Source organism: Bombina bombina, chromosome 12 (genome assembly GCF_027579735.1).
Source record: "Bombina bombina isolate aBomBom1 chromosome 12, aBomBom1.pri, whole genome shotgun sequence".
Classification (NCBI taxonomy): domain Eukaryota; kingdom Metazoa; phylum Chordata; class Amphibia; order Anura; family Bombinatoridae; genus Bombina; species Bombina bombina.
In genome coordinates this window covers 120480048-120500563 of record NC_069510.1, presented here as the reverse complement: position 1 = coordinate 120500563, position 20516 = coordinate 120480048, and the positions used below count along the sequence as shown (strand labels likewise).

Sequence of the window (20516 nt, the reverse complement as noted above, 5' to 3'; positions counted from 1 at the left end):
GTCAGTTGGAGGGGGAATTTCCTGACTTACCCCCAAACAGTTCAGCGGTCAGTCCCGTAGATAGAAAAATTACCGCCGTAGCGGAGTGACGTCACTATTTGTAGGCGCTGTCCACAGAGCGCAATCTGATTGGTCCTTAGGAGGGCAGTATCGGATTTCTCACTGCCGTGATCTTTTGAATGAAGTATCCGCTCTTAAGTGCCAACAAGCACGCAGGATACTAATTTAAACCATCCGTTGTAAGGGGACAAATAGTCCAGGGGTGTATAGGAACTACAGTCTCACCTTATTTTAGAATAAAGCCGGTCCAGTGCACATAATCATCCAAATGTGCAGGAGATGTAGATTCTTCTATTTCGAAAGTGCTGGTGCCTGTATGGAAAGTGCTGGTGCTATTCCACGGATTGTTGTAACCAGTTATTAACCCAGGCAATTTTGACGAAATAAAAAAGGATTCTTAAGCAGAATTTCAATTCAAAAATGCAAATATAGCAACAATGTTCATAAGCAACTAACATCAACGCGTTTCTCCCTATACAGGGCTTTTTCAAGATGGAAGTGTTGCCGACAGTTGCACCTTTTTAAAGGTGTTCCTAATTCTTCATTGGTTCAGTGAAATTTGTTAAGGTGGTTGAAACAATTTCATAAGGTGGTATTGGCAAACCTCTATTTTGGCAACCATACTTATAGTTTGTGTGCAAATACATATTGCATATATACGAGTTTAAAATGTAAAAATTTAAAACTTAGAAATATATTAATTGAAGCCTATACTATAGAAAGAATTAAAAGAAAGTCCATAGATGTCTAAAAGGATATATTAAATGTAGGATATTCCTTTACTATAATAAATTAAATATAGGATATAAATAGAGAGTCCGTAGATGTAAAATCATATATTTTATTACTCAGAACATTAATTCATACATATAAATAAAATGGTTTTAGTAATATATATGAAATATATAGGTATAAATTCATAGGTATAAAATCATAGGTTTAAAATCATATAGATGTTACCCAGGACATTAGTTCATACATAGAAATACATTAGTTTAATACAAAAATGGGAGGATAGTTGGGCATTTATAATAAAAACTAATCAAAATCTAAAATGGGGTTAGTCCAATAAAAATGGTGAAATATCAAGCTCTGAGTTCAGTCCAGTAGGGAATAGTGTCTCATATTTGTAAATGAACTCTGCTTCTTTCAATTTAAGGAATTTTTCTATATTTCCACCTCTCCAATTTTGTTTAACATGTAATATTCCCCAATATTTAAGATCTGATGTTCTACCTTTATGTTTTAGTTTAAAATGTTTATACAAATTAGTATCATCAATTCCTTTTTCGATACATAGAAGGTGCTCCCTTATTCTATCTTTGACCATTCTTTTTGTCTCCCCAAAGTAAACCAAATCACATGTACATTTAAGGGCATATACAACTCCCTTAGTAGTGCATCTAATGCATTCTTTCATTTTAATTTCTTCTCCTGATTTTGAGACCTTTAGTGTTCTTCTTTTATCGCTATGTTTGCAGGCCTTACAAGAATAGCATGGAAAAAACCCTGAGATTTTGTCTCCCCGTAGGTCTTTTTGTATGAAACCATGTGTTTTTGTGTTTGGTATACTAGGTGCCAGAATAGACTTGAAGTTTTTTGTTTTTTTAAAAATCATTTTAGGTTTGGGTGGGAGGGAAGCTCCTATTATAGGATCTGCTCTAAGTATTGCCCAATGTTTATTGAGGATTTTTCTCATGAGGCCATGGTCTACACTAAAATCTGTAATAAACGGAACATTAATTATTTCCTTATTCTCTTTAGTATCTTTTTGTTTATAGATGAGTAAGGAATCTCTTTCTGTTTCTTTAGCTCTTTTTACAGCTTTATTTACACTATCTTCATTGTAACCTCTGTCTTTAAACTTTTCTATTAATACCTCAATTTGATTCTCAAAGTCACACATTCTAGAACAGTTTTTCCTTATCCTTAAACTTTGTCCAACAGGGATATTATCTTTCCACTGTTGCAAATGACAGCTGTTAGCGTGAACAAAGCTATTAGAGTCCACTTCTTTAAAATGCGTTTTCGTTTGTATAGAATTATTAAATGACCATGATTTCTAAATCTAGAAAGACAACTTTTTCCCTACTATAATTAAAAGTAAAATTCAGGCCACTGTCATTAGTATTCATGTCTTTAAAGAGGCTAAGTAATTTGTCTTCTGTCCCTCTCCATAGCAATAGGACATCATCAATGTACCGTCTATAGAGCACGAGGTCTGCACCAGTCATGCATCTGGAAAAAGGATTCCTCCCAATTTCCAACAAAGAGATTGGCATAACTGGGTGCAAACCTCATGCCCATAGCCGTACCCTCGATTTGTAAGTAAAATTGCTTATCATGCATAAAATAATTGTTTTTTAGTATGAACTCTATACTTGTGAGTAGAAATTCCTTTTGTTCACTTATCATATCAGGGTCAGTATCTAAATATTTACTGATAGCTTTTATTCCCTTTGCATGATTTATCACCGTATAGAGTGATGTTATATCCCCAGTGACTAAAATCAGATTTTCTTCCCAAACTGTATCCCTTAGAGTATTCAGAACCTCAGTAGAGTCCTTTAAATAGGAATCTAATTTCTTAACAAATTTCTGTAGGTAGATGTCTACATAATGTGAAAGGTTGGATGACAGAGAGCCAATCCCGGAGATAATTGGTCTCCCTGGAGGTCGCTCTAAATTTTTGTGAATTTTAGGAAGGAAGTAGAACACCGGGACCCTCGGGAAGATAGGGTCCAGGAATTCCACCTCCTTCTCATTAAGTATACCCAATCTTTTACCTTTTCCTATCAATTTCTTGAGACATGCTGCAAATTTGTTAGTTGGATTTAGTTCTAGTTTTTTATATGTTTTGGTCTCACCTAACGGCTATGGGCACGAGGTTTGCACCCAGTTATACCAATCTCTTTGTTGGAAATTGGGAGGAATCCTTTTTCCAGATGCATGACTGTGGTGCAGACCTCGTGCTCTATAGACGGTACATCGATGATGTCCTATTGCTATGGAGAGGGACAGAAGACAAATTACTTAGCCTCTTTAAAGACATGAATACTAATGACAGTGGCCTGAATTTTACTTTTAATTATAGTAGGGAAAAAGTTGTCTTTCTAGATTTAGAAATCATGGTCATTAATAATTCTATACAAACGAAAACGCATTTTAAAGAAGTGGACTCTAATAGCTTTGTTCACGCTAACAGCAACAGTGGAAAGATAATATCCCTGTTGGACAAAGTTTAAGGATAAGGAAAAACTGTTCTAGAATGGGTGACTTTGAGAATCAAATTGAGGTATTAATAGAAAAGTTTAAAGACAGAGGTTACAATGAAGATAGTGTAAATAAAGCTGTAAAAAGAGCTAAAGAAACAGAAAGAGATTCCTCACTCATCTATAAACAAAAAGATACTAAAGAGAATAAGGAAATAATTAATGTTCCGTTTATTACAGATTTTAGTGTAGACCATGGCCTCATGAGAAAAATCCTCAATAAACATTGGGCAATACTTAGAGCAGATCCTATAATAGGAGCTTCCCTCCCACCCAAACCTAAAATGATTTTTAAAAAAACAAAAAACTTCAAGTCTATTCTGGCACCTAGTATACCAAACACAAAAACACATGGTTTCATACAAAAAGACCTACGGGGAGACAAAATCTCAGGGTTTTTTCCATGCTATTCTTGTAAGGCCTGCAAACATAGCGATAAAAGAAGAAGAACACTAAAGGTCTCAAAATCAGGAGAAGAAATTAAAAGGAAAGAATGCATTAGATGCACTACTAAGGGAGTTGTATATGCCCTTAAATGTACATGTGATTTGGTTTACTTTGGGGAGACAAAAAGAATGGTCAAAGATAGAATAAGGGAGCACCTTCTATGTATCGAAAAAGGAATTGATGATACTAATTTGTATAAACATTTTAAACTAAAACATAAAGGTAGAACATCAGATCTTAAATAGTGGGGAATATTACATGTTAAACAAAATTGGAGAGGTGGAAATATAGAAAAATTCCTTAAATTGAAAGAAGCAGAGTTCATTTACAAATATGAGACACTATTCCCTACTGGACTGAACTCAGAGCTTGATATTTCACCATTTTTATTGGACTAACCCCATTTTAGATTTTGATTAGTTTTTATTATAAATGCCCAACTATCCTCCCATTTTTGTATTAAACTAATGTATTTCTATGTATGAACTAATGTCCTGGGTAACATCTATATGATTTTAAACCTATGATTTTATACCTATATATTTCATATATATTACTAAAACCATTTTATTTATATGTATGAATTAATGTTCTGAGTAATAAAATATATGATTTTACATCTACGGACTCTATATTTATATCCTATATTTAATTTATTATAGTAAAGGAATATCCTACATTTAATATATCCTTTTAGACATCTATGGACTTTCTTTTAATTCTTTCTATAGTATAGGCTTCAATTAATATATTTCTAAGTTTTAAATTTTTACATTTTAAACTCGTATATATGCAATATGTATTTGCACACAAACTATAAGTATGGTTGCCAAAATAGAGGTTTGCCAATACCACCTTATGAAATTGTTTCAACCACCTTAACAAATTTCACTGAACCAATGAAGAATTAGGAACACCTTTAAAAAGGTGCAACTGTCGGCAACACTTCCATCTTGAAAAAGCCCTGTATAGGGAGAAACGCGTTGATGTTAGTTGCTTATGAACATTGTTGCTATATTTGCATTTTTGAATTGAAATTCTGCTTAAGAATCCTTTTTTATTTCGTCAAAATTGCCTGGGTTAATAACTGGTTACAACAATCCGTGGAATAGCACCAGCACTTTCCATACAGGCACCAGCACTTTCGAAATAGAAGAATCTACATCTCCTGCACATTTGGATGATTATGTGCACTGGACCGGCTTTATTCTAAAATAAGGTGAGACTGTAGTTCCTATACACCCCTGGACTATTTGTCCCCTTACAACGGATGGTTTAAATTAGTATCCTGCGTGCTTGTTGGCACTTAAGAGCGGATACTTCATTCAAAAGATCACGGCAGTGAGAAATCCGATACTGCCCTCCTAAGGACCAATCAGATTGCACTCTGTGGACAGCGCCTACAAATAGTGACGTCACTCCGCTACGGCGGTAATTTTTCTATCTACGGGACTGACCGCTGAACTGTTTGGGGGTAAGTCAGGAAATTCCCCCTCCAACTGACTTTTGAACTGGTTACGGGTAAGATAAGATTTCCCGTTTACAATAAGAACTGTTAATTTGTTTATCCGGAACTCTCTCCTTTCAATCATCATTTTTATCGATATGTGGTGGCAACCTTAATTCTAATTTTAAATTTATACGGAGACGTCCGTTTTTATAAATATTTAGATTTGTTTGCATTTGTTTACATTTGATTAAATTTTAGGCAGAGCCTTACGTTTCACTTTTTGTGCATTATTACCATCACTACTACACCTATTTCTAGTGTTTTGATACATTTTATTTATTATAGATAATCTGTGTTTTCAACCCTTTTCGCACCATTTAGTATTTTAAATTGTATTTATAGTTTATAATTTAATAACAAACGAAGATACTGTTTTCCCTCACCTGTTTTTAGCTGTAACACTACACACTATCTGTAAATTACAGCTCTGTAAATTATAGCTCTGGTTCTTATAGACATTTAGTCAGAGGACCATTTTTTTCACCTTATATTCTTAGATGTATAGTAATCTATATAGGCATATGTTAATATAGACGTATACCTGTCTGGATCTATTTCCACACTTGTGCACTTTATAATAAGTTTTCAGATAAATTAGAACTATTTATGTACCATTTAGGTATTATTAAGTCAGATATACCTGTTTTGAAAGCATTTTTCACTTTTTGAATTTCTGTTGATTGTAGATGCACTTTATTAATAATTTTTGCAATTAATTTTTTGCACATACACTTGGCACTTTATTAATATTACTAGGCAATCGCTTATAGCTTTTTAGCGCTCCTGATTAATTAAACTATTTATGGTGTAGGTTGTACACACGTACATAGACGTAGGTTACACACACACACATTTATACAAGGCTGAAGTTGGCTTCTTATTCAGCCAGCTTCTTATTGGGCAACTGATTATAATCAGACAAGAAAAGCTGTTTAAAGAAAATGTCTACAATTAGACTTTCCCAAAACCTAAACAAACTTACATTTTATACAAATTACATGTTATATTGAAATAAATGGCACAATTTTGGTTATGTTTTGAATAAGTAACTTGTATACTGAAAGGGTTAAAATCCTTTGGGGGTCACTGATTTATGAGATATATATATAGATAGATAGATAGATAGATAGATAGATAGATAGATAGATAGATAGATAGATAGATAGATAGAGAGAGAGAGAGATACTGTATAGCGTGAGCCCATTCACAGAACCCACGTTTTTAGACTGGCCAGCAGTTTCTATAGCAAACAAACTGGCGCCAACCCTGCCACTTCATATATTTCAAATTTTTCTGAAAAAGTAACTGCTATTTTAAGAGGGTTAAAATCCTTTGGGCCACTCATTTCTGTGTGGATATATATATATATATATATATATATATATATATATATATATATATATATATATATATATATATATATATATATATATATATATATATATATATATATATATATATATATATATGTCCTGAGTCCCTTCATAAGAGACATGTTCTCAGCCTGGCCCAATGCTTTTTATTGCCAAAAAAAAAAAAAATGGTGCCAACTTTGCCACTTCATATATTTCAACACACACACACACACAAGTATACAGTAGGTAAGACACGTGTATACAGTAGGTTACACACAAAGTATACAGTAGGTAAGACACGTGTATACAGTAGGTTACACACAAAGTATACAGTAGGTAAGACACGTGTATACAGTAGGTTACACACAAAGTATACAGTAGGTAAGACACGTGTATACAGTAGGTTACACACACATGTATACATTAGGTTACACACACACACGTATACATTAGGTTAAACACACACGTACACATTAGGTTACACACACACGTATACATTAGGTTACACACACACACATTAGGTTACACACACACACACACATGTATACATTAGGTTACACACACACACACACACCTATACATTAGGTTACACACCTATACATTAGGTTACACACACACACCTATACATTAGGTTACACACACACACACACATGTATACATTAGGTTACACACACACACACATGTATACATTAGGTTACACACACACACACATGTATACATTAGGTTACACACACACACGTATACATTAGGTTACACACACACACACATACATTAGGTTACACACACACACACATACATTAGGTTACACACACACACACATACATTAGGTTACACACACACACACATACATTAGGTTACACACACACACACACATACATACATTAGGTTACACACACACACACACATACATACATTAGGTTACACACACACACATACATTAGGTTACACACACACACATACATTAGGTTACACACACACATACATACATTAGGTTACACACACACACACACATACATTAGGTTACACACACACACACATACATTAGGTTACACACACACACACACACATTAGGTTACACACACACACACACACATTAGGTTACGCACACACGTATACAGTAGGTTACGCACACACGTATACAGTAGGTTACGCACACATGTATACATTAGGTTATACACACGTATACATTAGGTTACACACACACATGTATACATTAGGTTACACACACACGTATACACACGTATACATTAGGTTACACACACACACGTATACATTAGGTTATACACACGTATACATTAGGTTATACACACGTATACATTAGGTTACACACACGTATACATTAGGTTACACACACGTATACATTAGGTTACACACACGTATACATTAGGTTACACACACGTATACATTAGGTTACACACGTATACAGTAGGTTACACACACATATACAGTAGGTTACACACACACACATATACAGTAGGTTACACACACACATATACAGTAGGTTACACACACATGTATACATTAGGTTACACACACATGTATACATTAGGTTACACACACACATGTATACATTAGGTTACACACACACATGTATACATTAGGTTACACACACACGTATACAGTAGGTTACACACACACATATACATTAGGTTACACACACACATGTATACATTAGGTTACACACACACATGTATACATTAGGTTACACACACACATGTATACATTAGGTTACACACACACGTATACATTAGGTTACACACACACGTATACATTAGGTTACACACACACATGTATACATTAGGTTACACACACACATGTATACATTAGGTTACACACACACATATACATTAGGTTACACACACACATGTATACATTAGGTTACACACATGTATACATTAGGTTACACACACACACGTATACAGTAGGTTACACACATGTATACAGTAGGTTACACACACACATATACATTAGGTTACACACACACATGTATACATTAGGTTACACACACACATGTATACATTAGGTTACACACACACATGTATACATTAGGTTACACACACACATGTATACATTAGGTTACACACACACATGTATACATTAGGTTACACACACACATGTATACATTAGGTTACACACACACACGTATACATTAGGTTACACACACACATGTATACATTAGGTTACACACACACACATGTATACATTAGGTTACACACACACATGTATACATTAGGTTACACACACATGTATACATTAGGTTACACACACACGTATACAGTAGGTTACACACACACATATACATTAGGTTACACACACACATGTATACATTAGGTTACACACATGTATACATTAGGTTACACACACACATGTATACATTAGGTTACACACACACATGTATACATTAGGTTACACACACACATGTATACATTAGGTTACACACACACATGTATACATTAGGTTACACACACACATGTATACATTAGGTTACACACACACTGTATACAGTAGGTTACACACACACATTAGGTTACACACACACATGTATACATTAGGTTACACACACATGTATACATTAGGTTACACACACACGTATACAGTAGGTTACACACACACACACACACATTAGGTTACACACACACATGTATACATTAGGTTACACACACACATGTATACATTAGGTTACACACACACATGTATACATTAGGTTACACACACACATGTATACATTAGGTTACACACACATGTATACATTAGGTTACACACACACGTATACAGTAGGTTACACACACACATATACATTAGGTTACACACATGTATACATTAGGTTACACACACACATGTATACATTAGGTTACACACACACGTATACAGTAGGTTACACACACACATATACATTAGGTTACACACACACATGTATACATTAGGTTACACACATGTATACATTAGGTTACACACACACATGTATACATTAGGTTACACACACACATGTATACATTAGGTTACACACACACATGTATACATTAGGTTACACACACACGTATACAGTAGGTTACACACATACATATACATTAGGTTACACACACACATGTATACATTAGGTTACACACACACATGTATACATTAGGTTACACACACACATGTATACATTAGGTTACACACACACATGTATACATTAGGTTACACACACATGTATACATTAGGTTACACACACACGTATACATTAGGTTACACACACACGTATACATTAGGTTACACACACACACACATACATTAGGTTACACACACACACACACACATTAGGTTACACACACACACACACACATTAGGTTACGCACACACGTATACAGTAGGTTACGCACACACGTATACAGTAGGTTACGCACACATGTATACATTAGGTTATACACACGTATACATTAGGTTACACACACACATGTATACATTAGGTTACACACACACGTATACACACGTATACATTAGGTTACACACACACACGTATACATTAGGTTATACACACGTATACATTAGGTTATACACACGTATACATTAGGTTACACACACGTATACATTAGGTTACACACACGTATACATTAGGTTACACACACGTATACATTAGGTTACACACGTATACAGTAGGTTACACACACATATACAGTAGGTTACACACACACACATATACAGTAGGTTACACACACACATATACAGTAGGTTACACACACACATATACAGTAGGTTACACACACATGTATACATTAGGTTACACACACATGTATACATTAGGTTACACACACACATGTATACATTAGGTTACACACACACATGTATACATTAGGTTACACACACACGTATACAGTAGGTTACACACACACATATACATTAGGTTACACACACACATGTATACATTAGGTTACACACACACATGTATACATTAGGTTACACACACACATGTATACATTAGGTTACACACACACGTATACATTAGGTTACACACACACGTATACATTAGGTTACACACACACATGTATACATTAGGTTACACACACACATGTATACATTAGGTTACACACACACATATACATTAGGTTACACACACACATGTATACATTAGGTTACACACATGTATACATTAGGTTACACACACACGTATACAGTAGGTTACACACACACGCATACAGTAGGTTACACACACATGTATACATTAGGTTACACACACACATGTATACATTAGGTTACACACACACATGTATACATTAGGTTACACACACACATGTATACATTAGGTTACACACACACATGTATACATTAGGTTACACACACACATGTATACATTAGGTTACACACACACACGTATACATTAGGTTACACACACACATGTATACATTAGGTTACACACACACACATGTATACATTAGGTTACACACACACATGTATACATTAGGTTACACACACATGTATACATTAGGTTACACACACACGTATACAGTAGGTTACACACACACATATACATTAGGTTACACACACACATGTATACATTAGGTTACACACATGTATACATTAGGTTACACACACACATGTATACATTAGGTTACACACACACATGTATACATTAGGTTACACACACACATGTATACATTAGGTTACACACACACATGTATACATTAGGTTACACACACACATGTATACATTAGGTTACACACACACGTATACAGTAGGTTACACACACACATTAGGTTACACACACACATGTATACATTAGGTTACACACACATGTATACATTAGGTTACACACACACGTATACAGTAGGTTACACACACACACACACACATTAGGTTACACACACACATGTATACATTAGGTTACACACACACATGTATACATTAGGTTACACACACACATGTATACATTAGGTTACACACACACATGTATACATTAGGTTACACACACATGTATACATTAGGTTACACACACACGTATACAGTAGGTTACACACACACATATACATTAGGTTACACACATGTATACATTAGGTTACACACACACATGTATACATTAGGTTACACACACACGTATACAGTAGGTTACACACACACATATACATTAGGTTACACACACACATGTATACATTAGGTTACACACATGTATACATTAGGTTACACACATGTATACATTAGGTTACACACACACATGTATACATTAGGTTACACACACACATGTATACATTAGGTTACACACACACGTATACAGTAGGTTACACACATACATATACATTAGGTTACACACACACATGTATACATTAGGTTACACACACACATGTATACATTAGGTTACACACACACATGTATACATTAGGTTACACACACACATGTATACATTAGGTTACACACACATGTATACATTAGGTTACACACACACGTATACATTAGGTTACACACACACGTATACATTAGGTTACACACACACATGTATACATTAGGTTACACACACACGTATACAGTAGGTTACACACATACATATACATTAGGTTACACACACACATGTATACATTAGGTTACACACACATGTATACATTAGGTTACACACACACATGTATACATTAGGTTACACACACATGTATACATTAGGTTACACACACACATGTATACATTAGGTTACACACACACGTATACATTAGGTTACACACACACGTATACATTAGGTTACACACACACATGTATACATTAGGTTACACACACACATGTATACATTAGGCTTACACACACACATGTATACATTAGGTTACACACACACATGTATACATTAGGTTACACACACACGTATACAGTAGGTTACACACATACATATACATTAGGTTACACACACACACGTATACATTAGGTTACACACACACATGTATACATTAGGTTACACACACACATGTATACATTAGGTTACACACACACATGTATACATTAGGTTACACACACATGTATACATTAGGTTACACACACACGTATACATTAGGTTACACACACACGTATACATTAGGTTACACACACACATGTATACATTAGGTTACACACACACGTATACAGTAGGTTACACACATACATATACATTAGGTTACACACACACATGTATACATTAGGTTACACACACATGTATACATTAGGTTACACACACACATGTATACATTAGGTTACACACACATGTATACATTAGGTTACACACACACATGTATACATTAGGTTACACACACACGTATACATTAGGTTACACACACACGTATACATTAGGTTACACACACACATGTATACATTAGGTTACACACACACATGTATACATTAGGTTACACACACACATGTATACATTAGGTTACACACACACATGTATACATTAGGTTACACACACACGTATACAGTAGGTTACACACATACATATACATTAGGTTACACACACACGTATACATTAGGTTACACACACACATGTATACATTAGGTTACACACACACATGTATACATTAGGTTACACACACACATGTATACATTAGGTTACACACACGTATACAGTAGGTTACACACATACATATACATTAGGTTACACACACACATGTATACATTAGGTTACACACACACATGTATACATTAGGTTACACACATGTATACATTAGGTTACACACACACGTATACATTAGGTTACACACACACGTATACATTAGGTTACACACACACGTATACATTAGGTTACACACACACATGTATACATTAGGTTACACACACACATGTATACATTAGGTTACACACACACATGTATACATTAGGTTACACACACACATGTATACATTAGGTTACACACACACGTATACAGTAGGTTACACACACACGTATACATTAGGTTACACACACACGTATACATTAGGTTACACACACACATGTATACATTAGGTTACACACACACGTATACAGTAGGTTACACACATACATATACATTAGGTTACACACACACATGTATACATTAGGTTACACACACACATGTATACATTAGGTTACACACATGTATACATTAGGTTACACACACACGTATACAGTAGGTTACACACACACGCATACAGTAGGTTACACACACACGCATACAGTAGGTTACAGACACTTACCTCTAAGCCAGCATCCCGGCTGTACCTCAGTTGCCCCTTAGGACTAAGTGCCAGCGCCTCTAGAGTAGCCCAGTCCCGTCTGGTAGACATGATTACCCCAGCGAGCGGCCGTGCACAGCACCAGTAAACCAGCAACAAGTGGGCAGTGGGCACTGCTACCGCTACTGTTTGAAACAACTTCCGGTCACGTGACAGGTATGTCAATTGACAAAGAAAAGTATACACGTCGATTGGCTATTAAAAAAGCACGTGACAACACATACGGAGTATATATACGTGTTATTTTTCCGGTTGTTGCTATCCTCTCCATATACTGTGTATAACCATCGTATACGGCTGTACCCTATCTTTATACTATGTATAACCACTAACTACCTTATACTTCTGTACCCTATCTATATACTGTGTATAACCACTAACTAGTACCTTATACTGTGTATAACCATCGTATACGGCTGTACCCTATCTATATACTATGTATAACCACTAACTACCTTATACTTCTGTACCCTATCTATATACTGTGTATAACCACTAACTAGTACCTTATACTGTGTATAACCATCGTATACGGCTGTACCCTATCTATATACTATGTATAACCACTAACTACCTTATACTTCTGTACCCTATCTATAACTGTGTATAACCACTAACTAGTACCTTATACTTCTGTACATAACCACTACCTGCTGTACCTTGTCCATATACTGTGTATAACCACTACCTGCTGTACACTACTGTATCCTATCCATATACTGTGTATAACCACTACCTGCTGTACCCTATCCATATACTGTATATCACCACTACCTGCCTTATACTGCTATACCCTATACACACATGAGCAGTAAGTACATACAGTACAGTAGGTATCCATGAGCAGTAAGTACATAAGTACAGTAGGTTTCAGGCACTAAGTACAGTAAGTACAAACATGAACAGTAAGTACATACAGTACAGTAGGTATCAGGCACTAGGTACAGTAAGTACAAACATGAGCAGTAAGTACGTACAGTAGGTATCAGGCACTAGGTACAGTAAGTATATACATGAGCTGTAAGTACATACAGTACAGCATGTATCAGGCACTAGGGCGCAGTAAGTACATACAGTACAGTAGGTATCAGGCACTAGGTACAGTAAGTACACACATGAGCAGTAAGTACATACAGTACAGTAGGTATCAGGCACTAGGTACAGTAAGTACACACATGAGCAGTAAGTACATACAGTACAGTAGGTATCAGGCACTAGGTACAGTAAGTACACACATGAGCAGTAAGTACATACAGTACAGTAGGTATCAGGCACTAGGTAGAGTAAGTACATACAGTACAGAAAATATCAGGCACTAGGTACAGTAAGTACATACAGTACAGAAAATATCAGGCACTAGGTACAGTAAGTACAGGTAGCCCTCAGTTTACGCCCGGGTTAGGTTCCAGAAGGAATGGTTGTAAATCGAAACCGTTGTAAATCGAAACCCAGTTTATAATGTAAGTCAATGGGAAGTGAGGGTGATAGGTTCCAGGCCCCTCTCTAAATTGTCATAAGTAACATCTAATACATTATTTTTAAAGCTTTGAAATGAAGACTTTAAATGCTAAACAGCATTATAAACCTAATAAAATAATCACACAACACAGAATATATAATTAACCTACGTTAAATAAACAAAAGCATTTGCTAAACAGCATTATAAACCTAATAAAATAATTACACAACACAGAATATATAATTAAACTAAGTTAAATGAACAAAAACATTTGCTAAACAGCATTATAAACCTAATAAAATAATCACACAACACAGACTTCACTTGCATTTTTCTGCAAACAGTTCTTTCTATGCATTCCAATCTAGACTGATTTATAGACAGGAAGATCTTGCTCCTTTGAAATCTGCTCGATAGCTGAGGTCTGGTTAAACTGATTAATTTCAGCTTGCTTGGCTTTGCTGCAACACAAGCGGACAGCTCCACTTAATGGCTATTTTAATAAATTCACTGCTTCTCAATGCTTTTCAATAGCAGTCACATGACTGGAAAAAAAGGTTGTTATTCTGAAACGGTGTAAATTGAACCGTTGTAAAACGAGGGCCACCTGTACATACAGTACAGAAAATATCAGGCACTAGGTACAGTAAGTACACACATGAGCAGTAAGTACATACAGTACAGAAAATATCAGACACTAGGTACAGTAAGTACATACAGTACAGAAAATATCAGGCACTAGGTACAGTAAGTACATACAGTACAGAAAATATCAGGCACTAGGTACAGTAAGTACATACAGTACAGTATGTATCATGCACTAGGTACAGTAAGTAAATACAGTACAGTAGGTATCAGGCACTAGGTACAGTAAGTACACACATGAGCAGTAAGTACATACAGTACAGTAGGTATCAGGCACTAGGTACAGTAAGTACATACATGAGCAGTAAGTACATACAGTACAGTAGGTATCAGGCACTAGGTAGAGTAAGTACATAAAGTACAGAAAATATCAGGCACTAGGTACAGTAAGTACATACATTACAGAAAATATCAGGCACTAGGTACAGTAAGTACATACAGTACAGAAAATATCAGGCACTAGGTACAGTAAGTACATACAGTACAGAAAATATCAGGCACTAGGTACAGTAAGTACATACAGTACAGAAAGTATCAGACACTAGGTACAGTAAGTACATACAGTACAGAAAATATCAGGCACTAGGTACAGTAAGTACATACAGTACAGAAAATATCAGGCACTAGGTACAGTAAGTACATACAGTACAGTATGTATCAGGCACTAGGTACAGTAAGTAAATACAGTACAGTAGGTTTCAGGCACTAGGTACAGTAAGTACAAACATGAGCAGTAAGTACATACAGTACAGCATGTATCAGGCACTAGGTACAGTAAGTACATACAGTACAGAAAATATCAGGCACTAGGTACAGTAAGTACATACAGTACAGTATGTATCAGGCACTAGGTACAGTAAGTAAATACAGTACAGTAGGTATCAGGCACTAGGTACAGTAAGTACATACATGAGCAGTAAGTACATACAGTACAGTAGATGTCAGGCGCTAGGTACAGTAAGTACACACACGAGCAGTAAGTAAATACAGTACAGTAGGTATCAGGCACTAGGTACAGTAAGTACACACATGAGCAGTAAGTACATAAGTACAGTAGGTATCAGGCACTAGGTACAGTAAGTACACACATGAGCAGTAAGTAAATACAGTACAGTAGGTATCAGGCACTAGGTACAGTAAGTACAAACATGAGCAGTAAGTACATACAGTACAGTAGGTATCAGGCACTAGGTACAGTAAGTACACACATGAGCAGTAAGTAAATACAGTACAGTAGGTATCAGGCACTAGGTACAGTAAGTACAAACATGGGCAGTAAGTAAATACAGTACAGTAGGTATCAGGCACTAGGTACAGTAAGTACACACATGAGCAGTAAGTACATACAATACAGTAGGTTTCAGACACTAGGTACAGTAAGTACACACATGAGCAGTAAGTACATACAGTACAGTAAATACTAGGTACAGTAAGTACACACATGAGCAGTAAGTACACACAGTTCAGTAGGTGTCAGGCACTGGGTACAGTAAGTACACACATGAGCAGTAATAGGTGTCAGGCGCTAGGTACAGTAAGTACACACATGAGCAGTAATAGGTGTCAGGCGCTAGGTACAGTAAGTACACACATGAGCAGTAAGTACATACAGTACAGAAAATATCAGGCACTAGGTACAGTAAGTACACACATGAGCAGTAAGTACATACAGTACAGTAGGTATCAGGCACTGGGTACAGTAAGTACACACATGAGCAGTAATAGGTGTCAGGCGCTAGGTACAGTAAGTACACACATGAGCAGTAATAGGTGTCAGGCGCTAGGTACAGTAAGTACACACATGAGCAGTAAGTACATACAGTACAGAAAATATCAGGCACTAGGTACAGTAAGTACACACATGAGCAGTAAGTACATACAGTACAGTAGGTATCAGGCACTAGGTACAGTAAGAACAAACATGAGCAGTAAGTACATACAGTACAGTAGGTATCAGGCACTAGGTACAGTAAGTACACACATGAGCAGTAAGTAAATACAGTACAGTAGGTATCAGGCACTAGGTACAGTAAGTACACACATGAGCAGTAAGTAAATACAGTACAGTAGGTATCAGGCACTAGGTACAGTAAGTACACACATGAGCAGTAAGTACATACAGTACAGTAGGTATCAGGCACTAGGTACAGTAAGTACACACATGAACAGTAAGTACATACAGTACAATATGTGTCAGGCGCTAGGTACAGTAAGTACAAACATGAGCAGTAAGTACATACAGTACAGTAGGTATCAGGCACTAGGTACAGTAAGTACACACATGAGCAGTAAGTACATACAGTACAGTAGGTATCAGGCACTAGGTACAGTAAGTACAAACATGAGCAGTAAGTACATACAGTACAGTAGGTATCAGGCACTAGGTACAGTAAGTACAAACATGAGCAGTAAGTACATACAGTACAGTAGGTATCAGGCACTAGGTACAGTAAGTACACACATGAGCAGTAAGTAAATACAGTACAGTAGGTATCAGGCACTAGGTACAGTAAGTACACACAGTACAGTAAATACTAGGTACAGTAAGTACACACATGAGCAGTAAGTACATACAGTACAGTAGGTATCAGGCACTAGGTACAGTAAGTACACACATGAGCAGTAAGTAAATACAGTACAGTAGGTATCAGGCACTAGGTACAGTAAGTACACACATGAGCAGTAAGTACATACAGTACAGTAAATACTAGGTACAGTAAGTACACACATGAGCAGTAAGTACACACAGTACAGTAGGTGTCAGGCACTGGGTACAGTAAGTACACACATGAGCAGTAATAGGTGTCAGGCGCTAGGTACAGTAAGTAGTACACACATGAGCAGTAATAGGTGTCAGGCGCTAGGTACAGTAAGTTGTACACACATGAGCAGTAATAGGTGTCAGGCGCTAGGTACAGTAAGAACACACATGAGCAGTAAGTACATACAGTACAGTAGGTGTCAGGCACTAGGTACAGTAAGTACAAACATGAGCAGTGAGTACATACAGTACAGTAGGTATCAGGCACTAGGTACAGTAAGTACAAACATGAGCAGTAAGTACATACAGTGCAGTAAATATCTGGCACTAGGTACAGTAAGTACACACATGAGCAGTAAGAACATACAGTACAGTAAATACTAGGTACAGTAAGTACACACATGAGCAGTAAGTACACACAGTACAGTAGGTGTCAGGCACTGGGTACAGTAAGTACACACATGATCAGTAATAGGTGTCAGGCGCTAGGTACAGTAAGTAGTACACACATGAGCAGTAATAGGTGTCAGGCGCTAGGTACAGTAAGTAGTACACACATGAGCAGTAATAGGTATCAGGCGCTAGGTACAGTAAGTACGCACATGAGCAGTAAGTACATACAGTACAGAAAATATCAGGCACTAGGTACAGTAAGTACATACAGTACAGTATGTATCAGGCACTAGGTACAGTAAGTACACACATGAACAGTAAGTACATACAGTACAATAGGTGTCAGGCGCTAGGTACAGTAAGTACACACATGAGCAGTAAGTATATACAGTACAATAGGTGTCAGGCTCTAGGTACAGTAAGTACACACATGAGCAGTAAGTACATACAGTACAGTAGGTATCAGGCACTAGGTACAGTAAGTACAAACATGAGCAGTAAGTACATACAGTACAATAGGTATCAGGCACTAGGTACAGTAAGTACACACATGAGCAGTAAGTAACTACAGTACAGTAGGTATCAGGCACTAGGTACAGTAAGTACACACATGAGCAGTAAGTACATACAGTACAGTAGGTATCAGGCACTAGGTACAGTAAGTACAAACATGAGCAGTAAGTAAATACAGTACAGTAGGTATCAGGCACTAGGTACAGTAAGTACACACATGAGCAGTAAGTAAATACAGTACAGTAGGTGTCAGGCACTAGGTACAGTAAGTACACACATGAGCAGTAAGTAAATACAGTACAGTAGGTGTCAGGCACTAGGTACAGTAAGTACAAACATGAGCAGTAAGTACATACAGTACAGTAGGTATCAGGCACTAGGTACAGTAAGTACACACATGAACAGTAAGTACATACAGTACAATAGGTGTCAGGCGCTAGGTACAGTAAGTACAAACATGAACAGTAAGTACATACAGTACAGTATGTATCAGGCACTAGGTACAGTAAGTAAATACAGTACAGTAGGTATCAGGCACTAGGTACAGTAAGTACACACATGAGCAGTAAGTACATACAGTACAGTAGGTATCAGGCACTAGGTACAGTAAGTACACACATGAGCAGTAAGTAAATACAGTACAGTAGGTATTAGGCACTAGGTACAGTAAGTACACACATGAGCAGTAAGTAAATACAGTACAGTAGGTATCAGGCACTAGGTACAGTAAGTACACACATGAGCAGTAAGTAAATACAGTACAGTAGGTATCAGGCACTAGGTACAGTAAGTATATACATGAGCTGTAAGTACATACAGTACAGCATGTATCAGGCACTAGGGCGCAGTAAGTACTCCCGGCCAGTCGGTGGCGCTGTGATTAGTGCTGTTAGATTATCCCTTTTGTTAATAACTGTGCGTGGGCTCTGGAA

At 36.5% G+C, this 20516-nt stretch overlaps 1 protein-coding gene across 1 annotated transcript in view; it reads right to left on the bottom strand.

Moving 5' to 3' along the window:
- The window catches only part of GLE1 (GLE1 RNA export mediator), a 241962-nt gene extending 228026 nt beyond the window's left edge, over nucleotides 1–13936 (bottom strand). The window contains exon 1 of the mRNA XM_053695875.1: nucleotides 13775–13936. Coding sequence (XP_053551850.1) covers nucleotides 13775–13864 — 90 coding nt within the window. The 5' untranslated portion in view covers nucleotides 13865–13936. The remainder of the gene's footprint in view (nucleotides 1–13774) is intronic.
- Nucleotides 13937–20516: the final 6580 nt, after the last annotated feature.